At 56.0% G+C, this 21,915-nt stretch overlaps 2 protein-coding genes across 12 annotated transcripts in view; both read left to right on the forward strand.

The window, feature by feature from the left end:
• The window catches only part of EPB41L1 (erythrocyte membrane protein band 4.1 like 1), a 63,695-nt gene extending 49,580 nt beyond the window's left edge, over window positions 1-14,115 (forward strand). For 4 of the 11 annotated variants that reach the window (XM_054274850.1, XM_054274855.1, XM_054274853.1 and 1 more), the window contains 10 exons: window positions 50-2,614; window positions 3,125-3,232; window positions 4,353-4,751; window positions 6,091-6,183; window positions 6,568-6,654; window positions 6,842-6,904; window positions 7,827-7,922; window positions 9,157-9,237; window positions 10,097-10,213; window positions 11,315-14,115. In XM_054274850.1, coding sequence (XP_054130825.1) covers window positions 50-2,614; window positions 3,125-3,232; window positions 4,353-4,751; window positions 6,091-6,183; window positions 6,568-6,654; window positions 6,842-6,904; window positions 7,827-7,922; window positions 9,157-9,237; window positions 10,097-10,213; window positions 11,315-11,323 — 3,618 coding nt within the window. In that variant the 3' untranslated portion in view covers window positions 11,324-14,115. The remainder of the gene's footprint in view (window positions 1-49; window positions 2,615-3,124; window positions 3,233-4,352; window positions 4,752-6,090; window positions 6,184-6,567; window positions 6,655-6,841; window positions 6,905-7,826; window positions 7,923-9,156; window positions 9,238-10,096; window positions 10,214-11,314) is intronic. The other 7 variants (XM_054274859.1, XM_054274860.1, XM_054274861.1 and 4 more) reach the window with 5 other exon arrangements.
• A 590-nt stretch (window positions 14,116-14,705) lies between these two features.
• On the forward strand, window positions 14,706-21,214 carry AAR2 (AAR2 splicing factor). The gene is made up of 3 exons (XM_054274871.1): window positions 14,706-15,468; window positions 16,951-17,180; window positions 20,047-21,214. Exons 1-3 carry the CDS (start codon window positions 14,721-14,723, stop codon window positions 20,212-20,214), a joined length of 1,146 nt encoding a protein of 381 aa, XP_054130846.1. The 5' UTR covers window positions 14,706-14,720; the 3' UTR covers window positions 20,215-21,214.
• Window positions 21,215-21,915: the final 701 nt, after the last annotated feature.

Genomic DNA, 21,915 nt, shown 5'->3' on the forward strand with positions numbered 1-21,915 from the left:
GGCTGGGTGTCTGATGCATTTAACTCTTCTTGCTCCAATTGCAATGCAGGGCTCGGAGCACTGGGTATTTATAGAGAGAGAAGCCCCTAGGCTGGAAGCTGTAGCTCTGAGGAAAACTCTGAGAGCCAAGACAGAAGAAGCACGTGCAGGGACCTTGGAGGGGAGCACGAGTGGCAGCCTGACCAAAGTGGTGGTGACGGTAGGGAAAGCCAAGGACGGGACAGGCCAGGAAGAGCCGGCAGCTGCAGCCTTGGAGACGAGGAAGAGAGCCAAAATGATTGCTAGTCCCGAGGATTTTGAGTCTGTGTGGGAGGATGAGCTCTATGAGAAGGAAAGCAGGGGTGAGTCCAGCCCAGGGGGGGCACATCCACCCGCCGAGAGTGCAGAGGGGGAGCCCCAAGAGCCGGGCAGAGGCGCTGCCACCAGGGAGCCAGGGCTGCCCAAGCCCTGTCAGCAGCCTGAAGAGAGGCAAAGGACCAAGATTTTGGAGCCAGAGCCTCCCCAGGGACAAGGTGAGGTGCTCTCCAAGGACTGTGCTTCTGCAGCCTTCAGGAAGCAGGAGGCCAGAGTGGCAGCCACGGCCCCAGAGGTCCTGAAAATTAAAGTGAAGGCTGGCGATGACAGCTCAGAGACTTCTGCAACCCAGAGGATCATCTACTTAGGAGATCCAGAGGGGGAGGAGAAGGACAGTAAAGCACACCTGGTCTTGGACACTGGTGGGTGCCTTGGCTTGGAGGAGAGACCAGAAGCCCCAGTGAACACATCCAGAGAGGGATCCGAGCATGTCACACCTGTGACAGAAGGGTTCCAAGCCCTCTCAGCAAGTCACCAGCACAGGACAGTGTCTGAAAAACCCACTGGAGCACCAGAGACACCTGGGATGAGCTGTGATGGGACCAGCCTGGAGGGACATCCCCTCTCAGGGTGGGAAGAGCTGTCCCTGCAGCCAGAGAAAGCACCTGGTGCTGGGGTGCCTGGAGGAGCACCCATGGGAGGTGAAGCCCTGCTGTGTTCCCAGGAGGTGGGACCAGAGGAGATGGAGCTGCAGAGCTCGGTGGGAGGCTTGAAGCCATGTGGCCTGGCAGGGGATGGCCCTAGGGCTGAGGAGCACAGAGGGAGCCCAGAACAGTCCCCAGACATCTGCCCAGCACTGGAGGGGCTCTCGGGAAGGGTTGGAGCAGACAGTGACAGGGAGGAAAGTACCAGAGTGGTTCTTCAGATGGAAGAGATAGAGCCCAAGTCACCACCATCATCAGCTGGGTCTTGGCAGGGCCACACTCACGCCACGGGGCTGGAGGGGGACAAACCCAGTGCTCCTGTCCCTCCACCCCTTCCCCAGAAACCCAGGCCAGTCCCTGTGGAGCCATCTCCAGGTACGGAGCCTCCGGGCACAGACCTGTCCCTGGGCACCAGCCCTGCCAGAGAGGTGGCCATGCTCGAGCGTGGGAGTCCCTCTAAGGAGGTGGCATTGCCCATGGGCACTAATCCTGAAGCTGAAGAGCAGTCCCAAGATGTGGGATTTGCCTCATGGAAACCCCATGAGGTGAAAAGTCCTGTTACAGGAGAACCACCCCAAAACACAGACACTGCAGCAGAGTCAGTCCAGGTTAGAGACCTGGCCACCAGCGAGGTGGCCCAGGACATGGACACAGCACAGAACAACAACGTGCCTGCCACTGAAGAGCCAGTGCAGGAAGAGAAGCCCATGATCAAAGAGCTCTTCCAGGGCTCAGGGTCAGGAAAGCCAACCAGAGATGAAGGCTCTGGGATGGAAGAATTGTCCCATGGCAAAAGCCTTGGCATGGCTGAGGTGCCCCCCAAGGGAGAAGAAGCAGAACAGCAGACTGAGACAATCCTGAGGGACTTGCCCCTCCTCAGTGCAGATCCCAAAGCACAAGAGCCACAGCGGGACTCGGAGTTCAGTGTTGGACAAGATCTACAGGGTGGGAGCTGGAGAGTCCCAGAAAGCACCAGGGACAGTGACCTGGCTCCAGGGCAGCCACCACAGGATGACTCTGTCCCTAAAGCAGCTGCTGATGTCCCTCCCTCCCAGTCCCCTGCAGCAGGATTGTGCCAAGGAAGCGAGGCATCCCAGCTCCCTGCCGGGGTGAATGAAGGCAGGACAGGGCAGTCAGGTGGTGAGACACATCCAGCAGGGCCTGGGCTGTCGGTGTGCATGGCTGGGCTGGCAGGAGCTGTGGCCCAGGAGCACAGGGATGCTGCCCTGGCCCCAGGAAGCCAGGAGGACAGCAAGAGCTACAGGGAAACTTCCGTGGCCTCCAAGATCAAGATGTTTGAGCAAGGTGAAGCGGAGCGAAGGGTGGGCCAGGAGGGACAGGAGCACGTGCCTGAAGCTGAGACATTGGTGACAGCCACGGGGAAGGCAAATGTGGCACAGGATCTGCCTTGGAGCACCGGCCTCGCCTCACCCTCTGCAGTGGGACCTGTGTCCAGCATGGGCTCCTTGGCCCTCGGGCAAGGGGCGGGTTCAGGAGGCACCTCCCAGCCTCAGTCCCTGAAGGAAGGAGTCTCTGCCGAGCCCGAGCCCGAAGAAGACAGTGCCGAGCTGGCCTCGCCCGACTCCGGCTGTGAGCTCACCCTGGCCGAGGCCGTGGTAACCGCACCGAGCCGTCCGGACGGGCCATTCGTGCGCATGTTCTGTGGCTCTGCCCGTGTCCAGTGGCTCCTCACACTCCATTGACTGGCAGCAGGCGCTTTGCATCCCTGTCCTCTCTGTCTGTGTGTGTGGTCAGGCTTCACTGGCTGCATGCGCAGCCGCTGCCCAGTCGGTTCATCAGCTTTTGTTTTGCGCCCCCCAACATTTTGGCTCCCTGGAGAATGCTGAACCCAGGAGGGGCACCCGAGCTCCGTGGCCGGGAGCAGGACAGGGCGCCGGGGGGTGGCTGGAGCAGCTGGGACTGTCACGGACACGCGGCCCACGCTTCCAGCTTCACCCCTGCATTTCCTACGTTGGTTGATTACCCCTTCTTGCTTAGCTGCCACCCTGCCCTGCCTTCAGCAAGCTGGTGGCCGGCTGATGGAGCAGCTTCCCTCGCTCTCGTGAGCGCCTGAGCAGCTCCTGCAGAGTTCATTTCCTTCCAACTAACCCTTTTCTCTAATCCAGAGCAAATCTCAGCAACCAAGTGGGGAAGAAAAGGATTTATGTGACCCATCAGTAAAATCCAGCCTGAAAGAAGAGAATGTAAAGGCTGCTGTTCCAGTGGTCTCGCAGGTCTCAGTGCTGTTTTGCTAAGTGCTTCTCCCGGCAGTGTGAGCGCTCGCCCCGCGGCCAGGGCTGTGCTGCCCCTCCGCTCCCCTTGCAGGGCTCTCTGTATGTATTGGTCAGACACACCCCCACACGTGTCTGCAGCGTGTTCCCCGGGGCTGCTGGACACCCCGTGTTTCGTCCATACCTCTCAACCTCCCACAGTGCCGAGGGAGGGGTGTGCCGGCAGGCCCGGCCCGTGGGGGATGGCCCTGGCTGTAATGCCTGGAGCAGAGGCCAGGAGGTGGGGTTCCCTCTGGCATCGGTGAGCTTAGAGCTGTTCCTAAGGGACAACTGGGTGTAGATTCCCATGGCTTCATGGCAAAGTGTGGCAATGGGACACGTCCCCTCCGATGGCAGAGTTGAGAGGTATGTCCGTGTCTGGAGAAGAGTGGATGGAGGGAGGTCATCCCTTGGCTCTGGCCGTGCTGTCAATTACACTGACCAGGTCACCCTGAGACTCACCTGAGGCCTCTGGAAGGGCAGGTGGTGTCAGTGGGGCAGACTCACCCCGGGGCAGCTGTTGGGCTGGACCTCCCCCCAGGGTGATGCTTCACAGGATGCTCAGTGGAATTGGCTCATTCCTCCTCAGTGGAATTGGCACCTTCCTTTGCTTCTCCCTCACCGTGCCTGGCTGATGGGCCCTTTCCTTTCAAACTCTTCTCTCTTTCTTTCCCTTGTTTGTTTTTTTTGAGTCACTGACATCTGATAGCCCTTCGTCTGAGCTCTTTTGAATGTCTCCTGTCAGACCCATTGTTTTGCATCCATCTGCTTCCACCGGTGCACTGAAGTGCCTCCAAGCTGGCCGAGCTTGTTTTTTGTCTGACCGAGCCTTTTTGAGATGATTCATTGCCAACAAACTTTTGGCACAGTCCAATGGAGTCGCCTTCTCTCCCGCAGCAAAGCCACTGCTGTCAGAAAGGTTTCGGTCTCCATGCTTGAGTTGTGTTTGACTCTACTCTGTGATGTTTGCTGCAGCCTTCCTCCTCCTCCTCCTCCTCCTCCTCGTGCTGCTGCCGTGTCCCGCCGGCGCTGCCCTGCGGTGCTCACGGCCCCGTCTCTCTCTCCACGATTGTGTCTCCCTCAGAGAGCGGGGGCAAGGGAGGGCCCCGAGGAGAGGGTGAAACCGCCCCGGCACAGGGCCCCCGAGAGCGACACCGGTGACGAGGAGCCCGACCAGGAGAAGGACTCGGTGTTCCTGAAGGACAACCACCTGGCCATCGAGCGCAAGTGCTCCAGCATCACCGTCAGCTCAACCTCCAGCCTGGAGGCGGAGGTGGACTTCACCGTCATCGGGGACTTCCACGGCACAGCCTTCGAGGACATCTCCCGCAGCCTGCCCGAGCTGGACAAGGACAAGAGCGAAACAGAAGATGAAGGCCTGGTTTCCTTGCAGCACACTGACAAAGTAGTTCCCGGACTGGAAGAGGATGTCAAAGGCCGGGATAAGGTCTCCCAGCCCAGCCCAGATGTCTCCCAGGCAGAGGTACACAGGGACACCGTTCACTGAGACCGGCCCGGTGCCATCGTGCCTCCGTGTCCCTTGTGCCTGCGTTGTGCTCCTGGCTGGTTTTGGGGAGCATGCTGGCTGCCACCCCCCGTTCCTGCCCGGTGCACGCTGTGTCTGTGTTGCATGGCTCTGTCGCGTGCTTGGTGCATCTGCTAACCAGGAGAAGTCACTGTCACCTGTGTCCCTGCGTGTGGCTGTCCCAGCACAGCCCACAGCAGCATGTGCGCCGCAGGGAGGGCACGTGGCACTAACCATGGGAGCTGTCCTCGTGTCCTGCATGAATTCAGTGACCAGTCTGTGCAGTGCAGAGCCATGTGCTGCCCACTAACCTCTCTGGTCATGCTGGGGCTGGAGGGGATTGGCCTCATGGAACCGCCCTGGAGCTCATGGAGGGCCACTCTGTGCTGGGAGGGGTCATAGCAGGGCTAACAAAATTGCATGTGCATGTGTGTGGGGCTGAGTGCACTCATGGGGATGGAACAGCATCTGTGTGGCCTTGTCTCTGTGCTGGGCAGGGCCATCTCTGGCCCACCCACCTAGGGCAGCCTCCAGCCCTGCAGGTAAGTCCCCAGTGCTGGCCAGAGCTGCTGAGGTTAGTCCAGACCTAAAGCCAGGAAGGAGCTGCAGAATTAGAGGGAGCTGTCTCTGAACCAGCCTGGAAACCCTGGTGTGTGGCTGGGACCATGGGTGATCCACTCCAGGGCTGTTGGCTCAGCAATTGTGAGCACTGGTGAAGCATCTCCCATGCAGGAGCCCTTGGCAGCTCCAGTTGCCTGCAGCAGGGCAGTGCTGCCAGCCTGTGTCCATTCCCCCCAGGCTCTGACACCCCAGGTGTACCCAGAGCCACCAGGAGCTGGTACAGATCACAAAATGACTGCAGCATAGGCACGAAACTGGTTTGGTGGCTCTCACTTGGCTTTTGAAGAGTAGTTTGTCCTTATCCATGGTGTCTATAAATCTATCCAAAAAATCCCAGGGACAGAGCAGCAGGACTGATTTGGGGTGTGTGGGTCACAGGGCACTGTGGGTGGTGCCTGTCTGCCCAGGGCAGCAGCCCAGCCCTGCAGTTTGCCCAGGCAGGACTCAATGTGACACTCACAGAACATTGTGTGCCATTGTGTGTGTGGCACCTGCGAAGGAGCAGGGCAGGGGTGCTTCGCCAGGGGCTGCTGCACAAGGAGCACAGAATTCGAGTGGCTGGGCTGGAAGGGACCTTAGAGGTCATCTCTTTCCAGCACCATGCCATGGACAGAGCACTCAAGGCTGTTGGCATCGTGCCCCAGGCTCTGCTGACTCTCTGCTGTTCCTCCTGCAGCCCTCAGCCCCCAAGGCAGACGCTGTGACTGTGAAGAAGCCCGAAGCCGAAGGCTCCGCTCCCCATCGGGTCAGCGCCACAGACACGGCCCAGGTGACACGGTGGCTCCCCAGAGAGCCTGAGCCCTGAGGCTCCCCAAAGCCTCAGCCCACCAAAGCCTGTCCCTGGCAGCAGCTCTGGGAGGGCAGTGGCTTTGTGGGGTGGTTGGGGGTCTCTGCTCACCCTTGGCGTGGTGAAGTCCTCCAAAAACACAAGTTAAAGAGATATTGTCTGAGTGTCCCTGGCCCCACCTGCCATGCTGCTGGGCAGTGCTGGCACACAGGAACATCTCTAGTGGGTGACAGCCACCAGCTGGCTGTAGTTTCACTGCCCTCCCTGGCTTCCTCTGGCAGCAGGATATGGCCACATTGTCCCTGCAAGTGTCACCCACTCCCTGGTGGCACCTCCAGGCTCACCTGGTTTCCTTTGCCCTGGCAGGTGGACGGAGCCACCCCGGGCAGCAGGGACAGCACCACCACCAGCACTGGCCAGGCTGGCACCACAGAGACAGCGCTGGTGACCTCAGTAAGCGGGGCTAGCCCTCGAGGGAGGGGCAGCCACTGTCCCCTGCGGTCCCTCTGCCCCTGTGGGAGTGACCGGGGTCTGCTGTGCTGGGGGGACCCTGCCCCGCTGGGGGTGTCTTTGGAGGGTGGCACCTGCCACGTTTGCCCCATGCCAACATGAGCCAATGTGCCATCTGCTCTTCTTACAGGATCACGGCACCAAGGCTGGCAAAGGGGCCGCTCCCAACACAGACCTTCGCTCCCTGTCACCGGTGAGGGGGGACCTGGTGCCACCAGCAAGGCCAAGCTGGGAAAGGCACCCCTGTGGGGCTGGAAGTGGGTGGGATTGGTCCCACGGGCCCTATGCTGTGTTCCCAGCACTGGCACCCAACTGATAGGCTGGTACTGGGAAGGGAAGAAGGATGCTCAGAAGGCTGGGGAGCAAGAAGTCAGGAGGCCCCAAGCTGTGGGCTTCTTCCTATGCTAGATCCATACCTTGGGCATCTGCCTGAGAAGGATAATTCCCAAAAATACCCCAGTCCCTGCTGCATTGGGCTGAGATGCATTTAGCGCTGGGTGTCCTGTGGGGTCACCCAAGGCCACCCACAAAGTCTCCTGACTCCCAGTGGAGGTGGTGGCCACCAACCATCCTGCCCAACACAGCCCTTCCTCTGGAAAGGGATTTCTTACTCCACCCCTTTGTTTTGATGGAGTGCAGCCTGGCCAAACACCAGGTGCTGCCCCAGGCTCCTCCCTTTGTGCTGCAGGGAGAGCAGCCCTGGGACTGGGGTACCAGTGCATCCTGCCCAGCCTTCCTTCCCAGCCTTCCCAGCTTTTGGCATGCAAAGTGGGATGGACAGAGAGGCAGCCTGAGAACTCTCTGCTAGAGTGGCCCTGAGGGTGGGTAGGGAAGAGCCAAAAGCAGTCATGAGACCCTCTGCAGCTGCTGTGGGCCTGGATACCTGTGGAAACCTCTCCCTGGTCCCCACAAGCTCTTGGTGCAGTTGGAAGCACAGCTCATTGCCTCTTTCCCTTGCTGTGCTCTCCCCTCCCTGCTGGGCTGAGGGGGTACATCCCAGAGGGAGGTCCTGGCTGGCTGGGGGCTGGGCTGGGCTCCCCAGGAGCAGAAGGCTCTGGGATGTCCCCTGAGCACGCTCCAGGATGTCCCCTGACCACATTGCTTGTGTCCCGCAGATCTCGGGCGGCTCCGCTGGCAAGGAGGTGCTCACCAGCATATTCAGTGCCACTGCAGAAACACTCTCCACCTCCACCACCACCCACGTCACCAAGGTGAGAGCAGCTCCAGGGCTTCCTGAGGGCCACTGGAATTAGGGGATGGGTGCATTTATGTTGTGCTAGGTACAGCAGAAAGGGCCCCTCTCCTTCCAGCAAGCCAAGAGCTGTGTGCTGTCCCATGGAATGGCAATCCCACAGTGCCCTGAGTGCTGCCTGTGCCATCCAGCCGGGTGGGACCACAGCAGGCAGGCACAGCCAGGGGTGTGCATTCAGCCAGGGGCAGGCCAGGGGTGGGAAGTGAAGGAGACAAGGCTGCAGCAGAGGGTCTCACCCATGGCCGTTGCATCCCCAGATGAAATACATGCTTTTCTTCTAGGGAGCAAGGCACAGGATGGGAGGAAATGGCCTCAAGTTGTACCAGGGGAGGTTTAGATTGGATATTTCAGAAAATTTCCTTACAGAAAGGGTGGCCAGGCACTGGCACAGGCTGCCCAGGGCAGTGGTGTGTGACCGTGTTCACAGGGGTCTTAGGATGAGAGGAGAGATGAGGATCTGACTCTATGTTTCAGAAGGCTTGATTTATCATTTTCTGATATATATTACATTAAAACTGTACTAAAAGAATAGAAGGAAGAATTTCATCAGAAGGCTAGCTTAGAAAAAGAAGGAATGATAGCCAAGGCTTGTGGCTCGGACAGAGCGTCTGAGCCAGCTGGGCTGTGATTGGCCATTAATTACAAACAACCACATGAGACCAATCACAGATGCACCTGTTGCATTCCACAGCAGCAGATAACCATTGTTTACATTTTGTTCCTGAGGCCTCTCAGCTTCTCAGGAGGAAAAAATCCTAAGGAAAGGATTTTTCATAAAAGATGTCTGTGACAGTGGTGGAGTCCCATCCCTGGAGGAGTTTCAAAGATGTGTAGCTGTGACACCTGGGGACATGGTCAGTGGTGGCCTTGGCAGGGCTGGGGGAACAGTTGGGCTGGGTGATCTCAGAGAGCTTTGCCAGCCTCAGTGATTCTGTGGTTCTATAAAGACAGCAGCAGCTCTGTGAGGGAGCTGAGCTGCAGGAGGGTGCTTGGCACCTGCCCCAGCCCCTCTCCTTCCCCTGGACTGCTCTGTGCCTCCCTCCTCCCTGAGCCAGGGGCAGTGGGAGCTCTGCTGGATTACAGGGCACTTCTGAGGGGATGCTGGTGCTGTTCCTGCTCCTGTGGCAGAGTTCCCTCCCCTGCCTGGAGCTGGCTGCTGGGGCAGGCCTGAGAGCTCTCCTCTCCTCACGCAGACTGTGAAAGGAGGGTTCTCCGAGACCCGGATAGAGAAGCGCATCATCATCACGGGAGATGAAGATGTGGACCAGGACCAGGTAGGAGCAGGATGCTCTGCCTTTGCCCACTTCTGGCTGTCCCTGGATGCAGCACTGCACGTTTCTGCTTCTGCCTGAGCCTGTTTACTGCTTTTGGCCAAAACCTGACCGCCGTGGGCCCAGACCTGTCCAGCAGGGCGGGTTCCCACGGGTGCAGTGACCCTCAGGCCATCTCCCACCACGAAGCTGTGGCAAAGGCCACATCCCAGTGCAGAACAGAGTGATGGCATCCACTTTTTTACAGTCATAAACACATTTCTGTGTGTCCTTTCTCTGTTGAAATACTCCAAAGTGACCCAGGTCACCTCTCTCTTCCAGCACAATCTCACTACAGATTGAGCCTCCAGGTGACGGTGCCTCAGTGTCAGAGCACAAAAGTGACACACTTTTGGGATGAAATCATAAAGACTGACACAAGTCTTTAGGTCCACAAGGTCACTTCCCTGTGGCCTCAGGGATTCGTTACTTAAGAAAAAGAAATAAAGAGATAAAGTAATTAAAAGGCTCTGAAATAATTTTTAGAATTATAATAATGAATTTGATAACTCCTGTAGATTTTTCTAGTGTTTTCCTCTGCCCAGGTTTCAGTAGCACATCTGTACAGAAAAACAGCAGAGAAAGGCAGCTCGTGGGGGCTCCGAGTCATGGATGAAATCCCAATCATGCTGGATTCCCATGCTGGGCTTCAGCCTCTTCTGCCTGGCTGCTGTGGGTTCAGCTCTGAACCCCTGCATTCCTATCCTCCTGGAATCCCACTCTGCTCCCTGGAATGCTGCTCAGCTGCTTTCTGGCTGCAGTCAGGGTGCCTGATTGCAGGAGAGGGAGGATAAATGCTCTCTCTCACCCTTCTGCTTTCCAGGCACTGGCTTTAGCAATCAAAGAGGCAAAACTCCAGCACCCTGACATGCTGGTAACCAAAGCTGTGGTGTACAGAGAAACAGAGCCCTCTCCAGAGGAAAGGGACAAGAAACCTCAGGTAGGTGGAGAAGCTGCCAGGTGTGATTTACTCCTGCTGGTAATGGTGGTGTCACAGGTCACAGTCTCTGGTCCCCACAGAGGGTGGCATGGTGGCTCTGGGCTCAGCCACCTGGCTGTGGTCAGGAAGTCACTACCATGCCACTGAAAGCAATGCTGTGGATGTCACCCTGCTGTCCTGCTCAGCACAGGGCTCAGAGGCATTTGATGTAAAAAGGAAAGGACCTGGAAAGAACCTGCTCATCCCCCTGAGGTGGGAAGGGAATGAGGGATCTCAGGTTTTTGGGTAGGCTGAGGCACTTGGCTACAGGTTATGCAAAGCCAAAGTATCAGAACAATGTTGGCACAAATTATATTTGCTTTACAAAAACCGTACAGGCTTTCAGTCCCACTCATGCCCAGGTTTAGTTTTTATACACACACAGGTGTAGGCAGCAGCACACAGGGTTTGCCCCTCTCTGCAGACACCCCAAAGCTGTCACAGTCCCAGACACTTCTCTAGGGCTTGGGGAGTCCTGCCCCACCCTGAGCCCCCTCTTTGACCCCATTGCCCCTGTCAGCCTGGAGCTGCAGCTCCTCTGGGCTGGCACAGCCACCAGAGCCCTGTGTGGGAGCACTGGGGACTGAGGTGCAGAACAGAGGGAACAGTTTGGGGGCTCTGGCAGAGCCAGGCTGCAGGTGCCTTTGGAGAGGCTCCTCAGAACTGGGGTTTTCCATTTCTTTATCATATGAAGGTTCTGATTGACAGCTTTTAGGCCTGGAAAAGTGACCAGCAATGCAGCTGGGGAGGCCATGAGAGGCTGGTGGAGCTGCCTCACCCTGTCCCACAGTACAAACAAGTCCAGACATTCCTGCATCCCATAGGATGCACCCAGTTTTAGTTGAATGGCTTAAAGTGAGGGAGTGACAGCTCCCCTCATGTCCTTCATGCACCAGCACCAGCCCAGTGCCTGAATTCCTGCTAATTACCAAAGCTCCTGCTAATTAAATGCAAACCGTGGCCCCAAGTGTTTGCAAAGTTTCTATCCAGTGCCCTCATCCAAAGAGGAGCCTCCATGGACTGGCACTCCATGACTTGGTCCTTTCCATCTGCCTTGCACAGGAATCTTGACCAACATGTTCCTGGAAGCCAACATCTGTATTCCAACCTGGAGAACAGGGGAGAAGGAGCCTTCATGCTGGATTTATCAGCAAGACATAGACATCCTGGCTGCAATGTTCATGGCAAGAGACAAAAATTTTTAAAAAAGGAATAGCAAATATATTATATATATATATACATACATACATATATATATATATATATATATATAAAAAAACAGGAAACAAAATGCATCCTTGCACTGCTGCTATATGCTGGAAACGAATAGCAAACAACACCACCAACAAACAAAGCCAACCCTCTGCAGATAAATTGAAGAATTTCCTGGATTGGTGATCAAATCAGATTTAAAAAGTCATAATAATAACAATAATCTTGGTAACAATACAATAAGCCACCATCTTGCATGTTACATGAAAGGACACACAATCATGAGTTCATTTGTTGCACACTGAATGAAAAGGAAAACTGCTTTGCAACAAAGCAAGTAAGCAAACTGAAGTAAAAAACCACAAGCAGAAGCAAAACCATTCCCCACCTCTGGAAAGAAGAGAGAAAAACATTCAAGTTATGACCTTAGAGTTATTTTCCAATTCACAAGTGTCGTTTCGCCCTTCTCCTCATTCCATGCTGGTTTTTTGCATTTTTTGGGGGTTCTGTTAACTCTTCCCCTTCCCTTCCTTATCTTCTCTGTGCACTTGTCCAACCTCTTGTTCTCTGAAGGTATTTAGGAATGGGTTTCATTTCAAACAAAGCAAATGATATGTACATGGTTTCTCATCTCTAACGAGCAGCCTGTGGGGTTTCATATGGATGTGCATTTCAGTTCTGTATATTATTCTATATAACAGAGGGGGAGGGAGGGAACAATGCTGAAATAATTCAACAGTGCTGGTACAGACGATGCCAACATTTTTAAAGGTTAACTCTTGGATTGACTGTGGTTGGTGTACTTGGAGACTCTTAGATCACCCGTGGGACTGTGAGTCCTGCAGGAAGGAATGGGAAAGGTTTTGGCTGCTGCTGGCTGGGGGGGAAGGGGAGAGGGACAGGGACAGGAGTGTCCTGCTGGTGATGTGCAGTGTGTGGTGGTGAGGTTTGGAGGGGCAGCATCACCTGGAGGGGCAGGGAAGGCTCCAGCTCCAACAGCCCGAGGCAGGAGGGGCTCCCAGCCCCAGAGCACGGGCTCAGCTGGGAGCGAGGTGGGAGCTGCAGGGCTCGTGGGGTGGGTTTGCTTTGTTTCTGGATCCCAATAATGGACGTACATGAGTTTTGTAGTAGGGTCAGAGGCAGAGGGGCTGCTTGTGCCCTGCCTCCCCCACTGCCAGGGGTGTGGTGGCAAAGGCTGGGGACAGCGCTGGCAGTGCTGCCCTGTCTGCCATGGGATGGGCAGTGCAGGGAGCGTGCTGTGCCCATCTCTGCAGTGTCCCCAGTGTCCCAGGCTGGATGGGGGAGCCCAGGAGGTGTCAGTGGAGCTGCTCCCAGCTCAGCCTTCAGCCGAGGCTCCTCCAGGGCTGCCTTTGGAAGGGGCCCGTGGGCCAAGCCCAGGGCCCTGAACACTGTGAACAGGCAGTTCAGGTAGGCTCCCAACCAAAACCAGAAAGGAAAGGAAAGAAATGGGTTTCCTTCTTGGAATTATGTCTAGCTCCTACAGAAACAGAAGGGCCCATGATTCTGCACCATTTTGCCTTTAGTCTCCCACCCCTGACATAGGCTGTGCCCAGGACCGGGTGTGCTGTGCCAGGCCCTGCCAGGGCTCGCAGGATGCCCGAGCAGGAGCTCCTGAGCCACGAGGATGCCATGGGCAGCCCCTGCTCCCACCTGCACTGCCCAGCAGGGAGCTGCTCCCTGGCAGCTGCTCCCAATGAGCCTGTTCTCTGGCAGAGAGGCGTGGAAGGCAGGAGCACAGGGGCTGCTGCCAGTGCCAGTGCCCAGGTGCCAGCCACGCACCTCCAAGGAGCACAGCCCCAGCCTCACAGCACTTAGGGCAGCTGCAAAGAGGCTCCTTTTGTCTCCTTTGTTTTCCCAGTGCACCCAAGCCAGCCGTGCCCAGCAGAGGCACTGCAAGGGGTGGTGGAGGGTGTTCACCATGGCACAGTTCAGGGTCACAGCCCACCTGGCTGGGGCACCTCCACAGCCCACCCGAGGCTGCTGTGAGCCTGCAGAGTTGCTCTCAGCGTGGTGCCCAGCCCGGGAAGCGAAGGCTGCGCTGGGATTGAGCAGCTTTGCAGAGTGAGGCTCCCTGTGCTTGGGCTGCTCGAGTTCTGTTTGCAGTGAGCAGCCCCTGGGTCCCGCAGCGTGTTCATGGTGGCACTGTCAAAACCTTTTTTTTCCTTAAAAAAAAGAAAAAAAGGAAAGAAAAAAGCTCACTGCTTGTTTTCTTGGCAAGGTGTGGCTTACTGCTGCTCAGCTCCAGCCTGCCCATCACCACACTGTTTCAGATAGCTGGCCACTGCTTGTTTTCTTCCAGGGGCCTTTTCTGTGGAAAGGGGTGGGAGACATGAGTGCCTGTTTTTACCCAATCCCACAAATTCATTCTGAACCTGGCCTGCGATTGCATGAGTAATAATAACAGTAACAATAACAATAATAATAATAATAATATTTATTTTTCTTTGAGAAGCACCTTACCAACCAACTGCAACGCTCTGTTGTTCCTTCACTAACTCTCCTTTTCTCTTCCCTTGTTCTCCCTCTCCCCCTTTGGTCATACTCCTTTTCAGTGCTCGGTGGTGTATGCGTGTGTGCTCACTGTTCTTGTATTCAATAAAAGTGAAATAAATGTGTTTGATGCTAAATCACCCAGGGGCCTCGGTGGACTCTTTCCTTACTGAGAAGATGGAGAAGGGAAGGGAGAACCTTGCAACGGGAGCACTACACATGGAAATACCAGGCTTTGTCTAAAGAGAAGATCATAGAAATCACAGAACCCCAGAATGGCTTGGGCTGGAAGGGAATATAAATCTCATCCTGTTCAGCCTCTCGGTCCACCAGTCCCAGGCACGGCGCTTGTCCGTGGGGGGCTGGAAGCGCGGGGGCCCAGGGGAATGGCAGGAGGCAGCTGGGGGGACTGCGGGCCGGATTTGGGGACAATGGCTCAGCGGGGAGCAGCCGCCAGCCACGGAGAGGCTGAGGGGAGCAGCGCCGGGCCGGGGCTGGGGATGGGCGGGCGGGACAAGGACCGTGCCAGGGATGAGCGGAGGGGACAGCGAGCGAGCAGGGACCGAGCCGGGGCGATCGGGGGACACTTCCCGCTGTTCCCCGGGCACCGCCGCAGCGCAGCCCAGCCCAGCCCCGCCCGGGTGCAGTGCCGGTGCCGGGGCCGGCCGGGCACAGGCTCCTCCCGCCGCCGTGCCCGGAACCGCCAAGCCCGGATATCCGGCAGGGCCGCTGTGTGCTGGGTGCCATGGCGGCGCTGCGCTCGGACCCGGAGCTGGCCCGGCAGCTCTTCTTCGAGGGCGCGACCGTGGTGGTGCTGGACGTGCCCGAGGGCACGGAGTTCGGCATCGACTACAGCGCGTGGGCCGTGGGGCCGCGGTTCCGCGGCGTGAAGATGGTGCCGCCGGGGCTGCACTTCGTGCACTGCAGCGCGGCCGGCGGCGGCGGGCGGGACGCGGGGCCGCGCTCCGGCCGCTTCCTCAGCCTGCGGCGCCGCGAGGTGCGGGTGCTGCGCTGGGACCCCGCGGGCGAGGCCGTGCGGCCCGAGCCGCCCGAGCAGGGCGAGGCGCTGCGGGACGGCCTGCGGGAGCTGGACCCCTTCCTGGGGCCCTACCCCTACGAGACGCTGAAGAAGTGGGTGTCGCTGAGCAACTTCATCAGCGAGGCGGCGGCCGAGGAGCTGCAGCCCGAGAGCGGCCAGATCTGCGCCTTCGCCGAGGTGCTGCCCGAGGCGGCGGGGCGGCACACGCGGGACCGTGCCGGGCAGCGCCGGCCGCCGCTGGGCGCCGAGTGCCGCAGCTACGCCGAGGGCCTGGCCCGGCTGCCCCGCATGCGGCCGCGGGCCGGCACCCAGATCCGCTTCTCCGAGCTGCCCCGGCAGGCCTTCCCCGACGGGGCCAGCCCCGAGGAGATCACCCGGCACAGCATGGACCTGAGCTACGCCCTGCAGCGGGTGATGGAGCAGCGCTACCCCGGCCAGCCCCTGGGCCTGCTCGGTGAGCCCCGCCCGGGAAACGGCGTTTTGTGCTCGGGGTGCAGCCTCTGCCGAGGCGCCTCTTCAGTGCGGGACAGGAGTTTGTGGAGTTTATAGCAGCCATAGGGGCTGTTCCCAAGGCCTGGCAGAGGCTGAGGCCGGAGCTGCAGCTCCTCCCCAGGAGCAGCTGCCATCTCCCTTCTGTGTGACCAGGGAGAGCACCCGAGGGAACGGCTGGAGTTATCAGGGGAAATTTAGGTTGGATATTAGGAAAAGGTTCTTCCCCAGAAGGTGCTGGCACTGCCCAGGCTCCTCAGGGAATGGGCACGGCCCCGAGGCTGCCAGAGCTGCAGGAGGGTTTGGACAGCGCTGCCAGGGATGCCCAGGGTGGGATTGTTGGGGTGTCTGGGCAGGGATGAGGCTGGGCTGGGTGATTCTTGTGGGTCCCTCCTGACTCAGGAAATTCTGTCATTCTGTTCTGTGACTCTGGTGTGGGAACATGGTGCTGCAGCCCAGGTTGCCCCAGGTGAAGTCAAAAGCAGCCATCAGAGGTGGCCCTGGTGTCTGGCACCTTCCCTGTTCAGAGAACCTCATGAGGAACCTCCCAGGACTTACAGAGTGCTGGGAGCGGTGAGTGGGGATGGGCACCCCCAGCCCCCCGTTCCTGTCAGGTTGGGCAGGGCTGTGGGCCTGGTTCCTGCTGCAGGGACCGGGCCCTCCTGGCCCAGCTCTGTGTGTGCTGCTGGGGACAGGGGCAGTGCCCGGGCTGTGCCAGCCCTGCTGTGGGGACACCACACCCCCAGAGAGAGCTCAATGCTCCCCAGCCTGTTTTGCAACCTGTGATACAAATAAGTGCTGGGTTTGTGGAGGTCCTGGAGCAGGGTTTTGTTTTGTTGCACGATGGAGGGAGAAGCCCTCCCAGCTGGAACCCAGGTTTGGAATAAGCCTTTGTTTGTCCCTTCTTTCATATTTTTGTACATTAACATCATACAACTTATTATTTTTCAAAATTACCAAAGACAACTGTAGGATGTAGAGAGAACCTTAGGGAATGGTGGCAAAGCAGCTGATACCAAGCATCCAGTGTGATGAACCCTGGCTCTTAGTTCAACAAGGCAAACACACTTGTTGAGGCACTGCTGGCCTCTCCCAGAATTCCAGGACAGGGCTGTTTGCAGTCCCATGTGGTGCTGGACACTCAGCCCAGGCAGGCTGAACACTCACAGAGTAACAGCAGGCTCTGCCTTGTTGTTTGGTGGTGTTTGCTGTCTGTAGAGTCCTTCTGCAGTGCTGATAACCACAGTTACAGGTGACCTGCCCCATCCTGCTTTGCTTTGCTCCGTCTAAAGAGCAGCACAGGCTCAGTGTTTGAGGTATGAATGCCCTTTGCAAAAGCCAAACCAGAGTTTAGAAATCATTTGCAGAGCTTTGGGGAGGACACATTCCCAGGATATCTGTTAGTCTTACGTGTTTTGTTTTGTTTCCCTTCTCTGAACCCACTCAGCTGAGTTGCAGTTTGCCTTCATCTGTTTCCTGATTGGGAACGTGTATGATGCCTTTGAGCACTGGAAGAGGCTCCTGAACATGCTGTGCCGCTCAGAGGAGGCCATGGGGAAGTACCAGGACCTTTACATCAACCTCATTTCCGTGCTCTATCACCAGCTCAACGAGATCCCAGCAGATTTTTTTGTGGACATTGTCTCCCAGGACAACTTTTTAACCAGCACCTTGCAGGTGTGTTGGGGCTCTTCCCTGGGAAATGGGGTGGGAGGGGGGGCATCAGCAAATCTGGGGAGGAGCTGCCAAAGGAATCCAGCTGTGTGGGAGATGGGAGCCTGTCTGAGCACACAGGGCTTTACTTTGACTTTTTCCCTCTTTTATTCAGCAAGAAATTCGGCTCAGCAGATACAAGAGAGGCTGTGCAACTGCAGCAGAGTGTCTGTTTGTTTAATTTTTCCAAAGTGCCGTTCATTCTTCAAAAGAAAAAACAACACACAAAGCTTTGGCATGAAGGACTGATGATGCTGGCTTTTGGACTGATTTGCTCAGTGTGCAGCGAAGCTGCAGCTAGGCTTTGTTGAGACAAGGGCAGTGATGGTGTTTAAGAAGCTTTTCCATTGCTTAGCACAGCTGAGGATTTCCTGCCATCAGGTTCTTCTCCAGAGGGAATTTATGGTTATTCCAAAATGCAGAAGGTGCTGCCTCTGCTGGGACAGGTGGGGCAGGTGTGTGCCTCAGCCCAGTGAAAGCAGTTACCCACTGTAGGAGCAATGGGGGTAGGATGGTTGGGACAGACGGACACGAGAGATCTCTGCAGCCAGGGCTGGAACTTGGGGTTTATTGCAAAGGGCCTGGGGGCAGGGCCCTGCTGGGAGCTGCCAGACACAGCCCAGAGCAGGCTGAGAGAGGGAAAGAGGATGAGAGAGATTGAGAGGGACAGAGAGTGAAGTTCCCATCACAATACAATAAATCTTCTTCTGTGCTGAATATTGTAATTCTCACTAACCAATCTAGTACAAGATACAAATCCTACAGCATTTACATACAACCTATAAGAATCATTACATTACCATGCTGTATTACATTTTAAATCCTAAAAACTCCTCTTTGGGCCCCTTCTGCCAAGCTGTAGGGTCTGCTCTGACCCTTGGAGCTGTCTGCAAGCAGAGGGTGTTGTTCCATCAAAAGGGGATCACCTTCAGCTGGCCATGCCATTGTTTCCCAGTTGTTCAGTAACTGAGGTATCTCAAAGCTTGCTTTCATTTCAATCTCACTTACTGTTTCCATATTCTCAAAATCTGTTGCCAGGCAATCATATTGATAAGGCTTTCCTGTTTCATCTTCCCCAACACCCACTGCTGGTGCCCATGCTGGCACTGCAGCAAGCTGGCTTATTTTACAAAAAATAGCCCAAATCAGACACTGACAAAGCTGAGCAATGGGAAGCAGCCCAGCAGAAAGCTCTACTGCAGGTGCTGTTCATTCCTCTCCTTGGTGACCCCAAGTCCTTGCTGTACTTCTGGGGAAGGTGAAGGTATTTGGGTTTAATTGCTGGGTAAAATGTTCTGGGAAGCATTGCTTTAATCAAGTGGCTTTCAGATTTTTCAGTTGCGATTCTTACATGTCTCAGGAGGGTTTTAATTTGCATTTTATTTCTGTTGGTGGATTTTTTCCATCGCACTACAGGACAGCCCAGCTGTGTTTGCAGCACACTCAGAGCAGTGCTGTCAGTTCCCAGCAATACCCACAATTTGGGAAACCCTTCTGGCTGCCTGAGTCCTGTCCATCCCTGGGCTCCCTCAGTGTGTGGAGCTCCACAGGAGCTGTGCTGGTTCAGGATCACCCCTAGGCCCTGCAGGACTCACCACATTGCCCTTGCAGACTGAGCCCCTCCTCACTGAGCTCTCCATGCTCTGCTCCTGTGGGATTTCCTCAATGGAGCCAGGGAAGCTCTGGGCCTTGCCTTACCCTCTGCACACACAGACTGCAGAGCTGTGGGGAGGGCATTGTCTCTGCAGCTCCTGCTCAGCTCTGGAAGCAGCAACTTCTTTTCTGGGGTTTGAGCCAAGGCAAGAGGAGCACAGCACAGCCACCAGTGACTCTGCAGCCCTACCAGTGCTTAAAAAAAACCAAACCAGCTTGGTGAAATAGCTAATTCAATGTGCAGCTCATTGAGAAGAAGTAGGAAGTAAAATCTTCTAATAATTTTTTTCCCTACCAGCAGCATTTCTGTGTAAGAATTCTGTTAGAAAGAGGCAGTTTTCCAGTAGAATGAGCAAGAAAAAGGCAAATGTTCATCCACAAAGCAGAGAACTTTGCTGCTCATTGTCAGTGCTTTATCCAGCTCCCAGTAAATAAGAGGCTGTGTTTTCCCAGAGGAGATTTCTTTTTATGGCAATTATTTCTGGATCAGTTCAGGAGGAGCAGAGCTGGGCTGGGCTCTGGGCTCAGTGCCCTGTTCATTACACACAGGTGCTTTCCCCTGAGTCCAGCAGAGGCTGAGTTTGTGACATGTCAGTAGATTTGTGTTTGGGGATGGAAGGCAGGGGTTCCCCCACACTGCAGCACCCTGTGCACAAGGGGATGGCTGTGCTGGGGATAACCAAGCTTTTCCAGAGAGCTCCCATTCCTTTCTGACATTCAAGCTACTTTCATTAAGTTTCCTCTGTGTCCTGAAGTGTTGGTAACACCTTGTTACAGAATTGCTTTGGGAGATCTCTGCCCATGGAAATGAGGGCTGCAAGTATTTGCTGGCCTTTGGACATTTGCTGGAAGTTTGCCTACTCATATTTGAATTTTTTTTAAATGCCTTCTGTCAGGATGTTTCCTGAGCTCACCCTTGGGCCTATTTCAGAATTGCACAGTACAAATTCAGTTACAGACACCTCCTGCCTCAGACCAAGCTCTGCCCTGAGTGCAGATGTGTGTGGTGCTGCTCAGTGCTGTGCAGGCAGGGTGGGCTTGGGCTGGGAGGTGGGAGCTGTGGGCTTTGGCTGGGTCCCCCCAGAGCTGCAGGATCCCAGCCTGGTGTCCCTGCAGGGAGGAGGTGCCCAGCTGAGGCCGTGGCTGGGCTCTGCCTGACCTCTGCTCTTTGTTTCAGGTGCTGTTCTCCTGCACCTGCAGCTCTGCTGTGGATGAGGCTCTGAGGAACAAGGCTGAGAAGTTCAAGGCTCACCTGACAAAGAAATTCAGATGGGACTTTGAGGCAGAGCCTGAGGACTGTGCCCCTGTGGTGGTGGAGCTGCCTGAGGGTGTGCAGGTGGACTGAGCCAAGGGGCCCTTAGGAGCAAACAGCTTCTAAAATGACCTTTCCTTCTCTTCTGCAGCCCTGCCAGCCACTTGAGGGCTGTGTCTGAAGCTGATCCTCTCTCTGCTGGAGAAGCAGGTGTGGGAAACCCAGGAGGGTGCTGAGCTCTGTGAGGAGCCCAGAGGTGTTGGAGGAGTTTGAGCGTTGCCATGTGGCACCTTTGGACAGGTTGGGGTTTTCCCAGCCCTCCTGCAGTGTCTCCTCCTGGAATGCAAGCCACAGACAAAGTCACAGAGTCATTAAAGTTCCAGAAGACCTTTTGGATATCGTGGAGTTCAGCCCTAAACGTGACACTGCCACAATCCTCCTGCACTCAGCTGTCCTCTCATCCCTGCTCCCCTCTCCTGCTGGGCTCAGCTGATCCCTCCTTGGGGAGCACCTCTGCTTTAGGGGTGTCTGGGTTTGAACAGCCAGGTGTCTGCTGAGGAAGGCCGGAGGAACCTCTCCTGAAATGGAAAATGTAAACCCCCTCCCTCTGAATTAGTATAAGTTTGAAATTCAGGGGTTTCAGGTAAAGATATGGGACCAGGAATAACAGTTCTTTACTAGGAAAATTAAAAATACAAATGCAATAGTACAAAAAAAGAAAACAAAGCACAGAGTGATCACAGGCCCTGGCCCCTGTGTGTCAGGGCGGTGTCCCAGCCCCATGCCATGGGGGCTCAGCCCTCCTGCAGTGCCAGCTGTGGCTCTGCTGCAGCAGGGATCCTGCACAAGGGGGGAGTTTTCCTCTGCAGCTCCAGGGCTGCTGCAGATGGGCCTGGGCTCCCTCTGGCCATGCAGGGCAGCAGAAAGCTGCTCCTCTGGCAATGCAGGGGGCAAAGGCTGCTGTGCTGTGCCAGGCTCAGATTGGATCCAGGTAGGAATGCTTGGCTCCTCCCCTGGGCGGAGCATCTCCCCATGGGATGCTGGGATTGGATCAGCCCTGCAGGGACACTCAGTGGCCATGGACAGCAGAGATCTCCTGGAGGGAGGGTTGGCTGTGGCAGAGAGAAAGAAAACTGCCCCTGGAACAGCAGAGAACTGCTTCAACTCTGACAGATGGCAAATAGAGCACACACTTACAATATCTTACAATCCCAGACATCATCCGACCCCCAAACTGCTCTTCATTCCTTCTCCCTGCTCCACAGGCTCTCTGGTGCTGGACAAATCAGAGTTTTCAGTCTCAGGGACAGTTTCCTGGTGTGGGGCACCTGGCTTGTCCTGCACATGGATTGCTGCTGCTTGTCCCATCCACCTGCAAATCCAGGCATGAGGAATGTGCTGCCCTCCTGTCACAGTGTGGCACAACTCCTTTTTTATTGGTGTGACAGGTGAGCCATGCCGTGGCTGACTCGCACAATTAAAGGGCAAATATCCTGTATACATGTTAAGTTTTATAGATTTATAGTTATGTTTTCCCCCCTTGTGTTGTTATCAGGGGTAACCTGGGTTTGGGACCTTTGGGAGGGTCAGTTTGTCACTGTGGCAGCACCTGAGCTCCAATCAGGATTTAAGGCAGTGATCTCCAGCACTGGGCAGTGAAGGAGGAGTCGATGGACAGAGCTTTGAGAGGAGCTAAAGGGTTAAAAGGCAAAACCTCCATGGTATGGGTGAGCACATGGTGGGAAAGATCCTCTGCTCCTGGCACTGTAATATTGTCTCTATTCAGTCTTCTGT

The sequence above is a fragment of the Melozone crissalis genome, unplaced genomic scaffold (genome assembly GCF_028551555.1).
Source record: "Melozone crissalis strain CALT ecotype California unplaced genomic scaffold, PUWL_Pcris_2 ptg000017l_1, whole genome shotgun sequence".
NCBI lineage: Eukaryota > Metazoa > Chordata > Aves > Passeriformes > Passerellidae > Melozone > Melozone crissalis.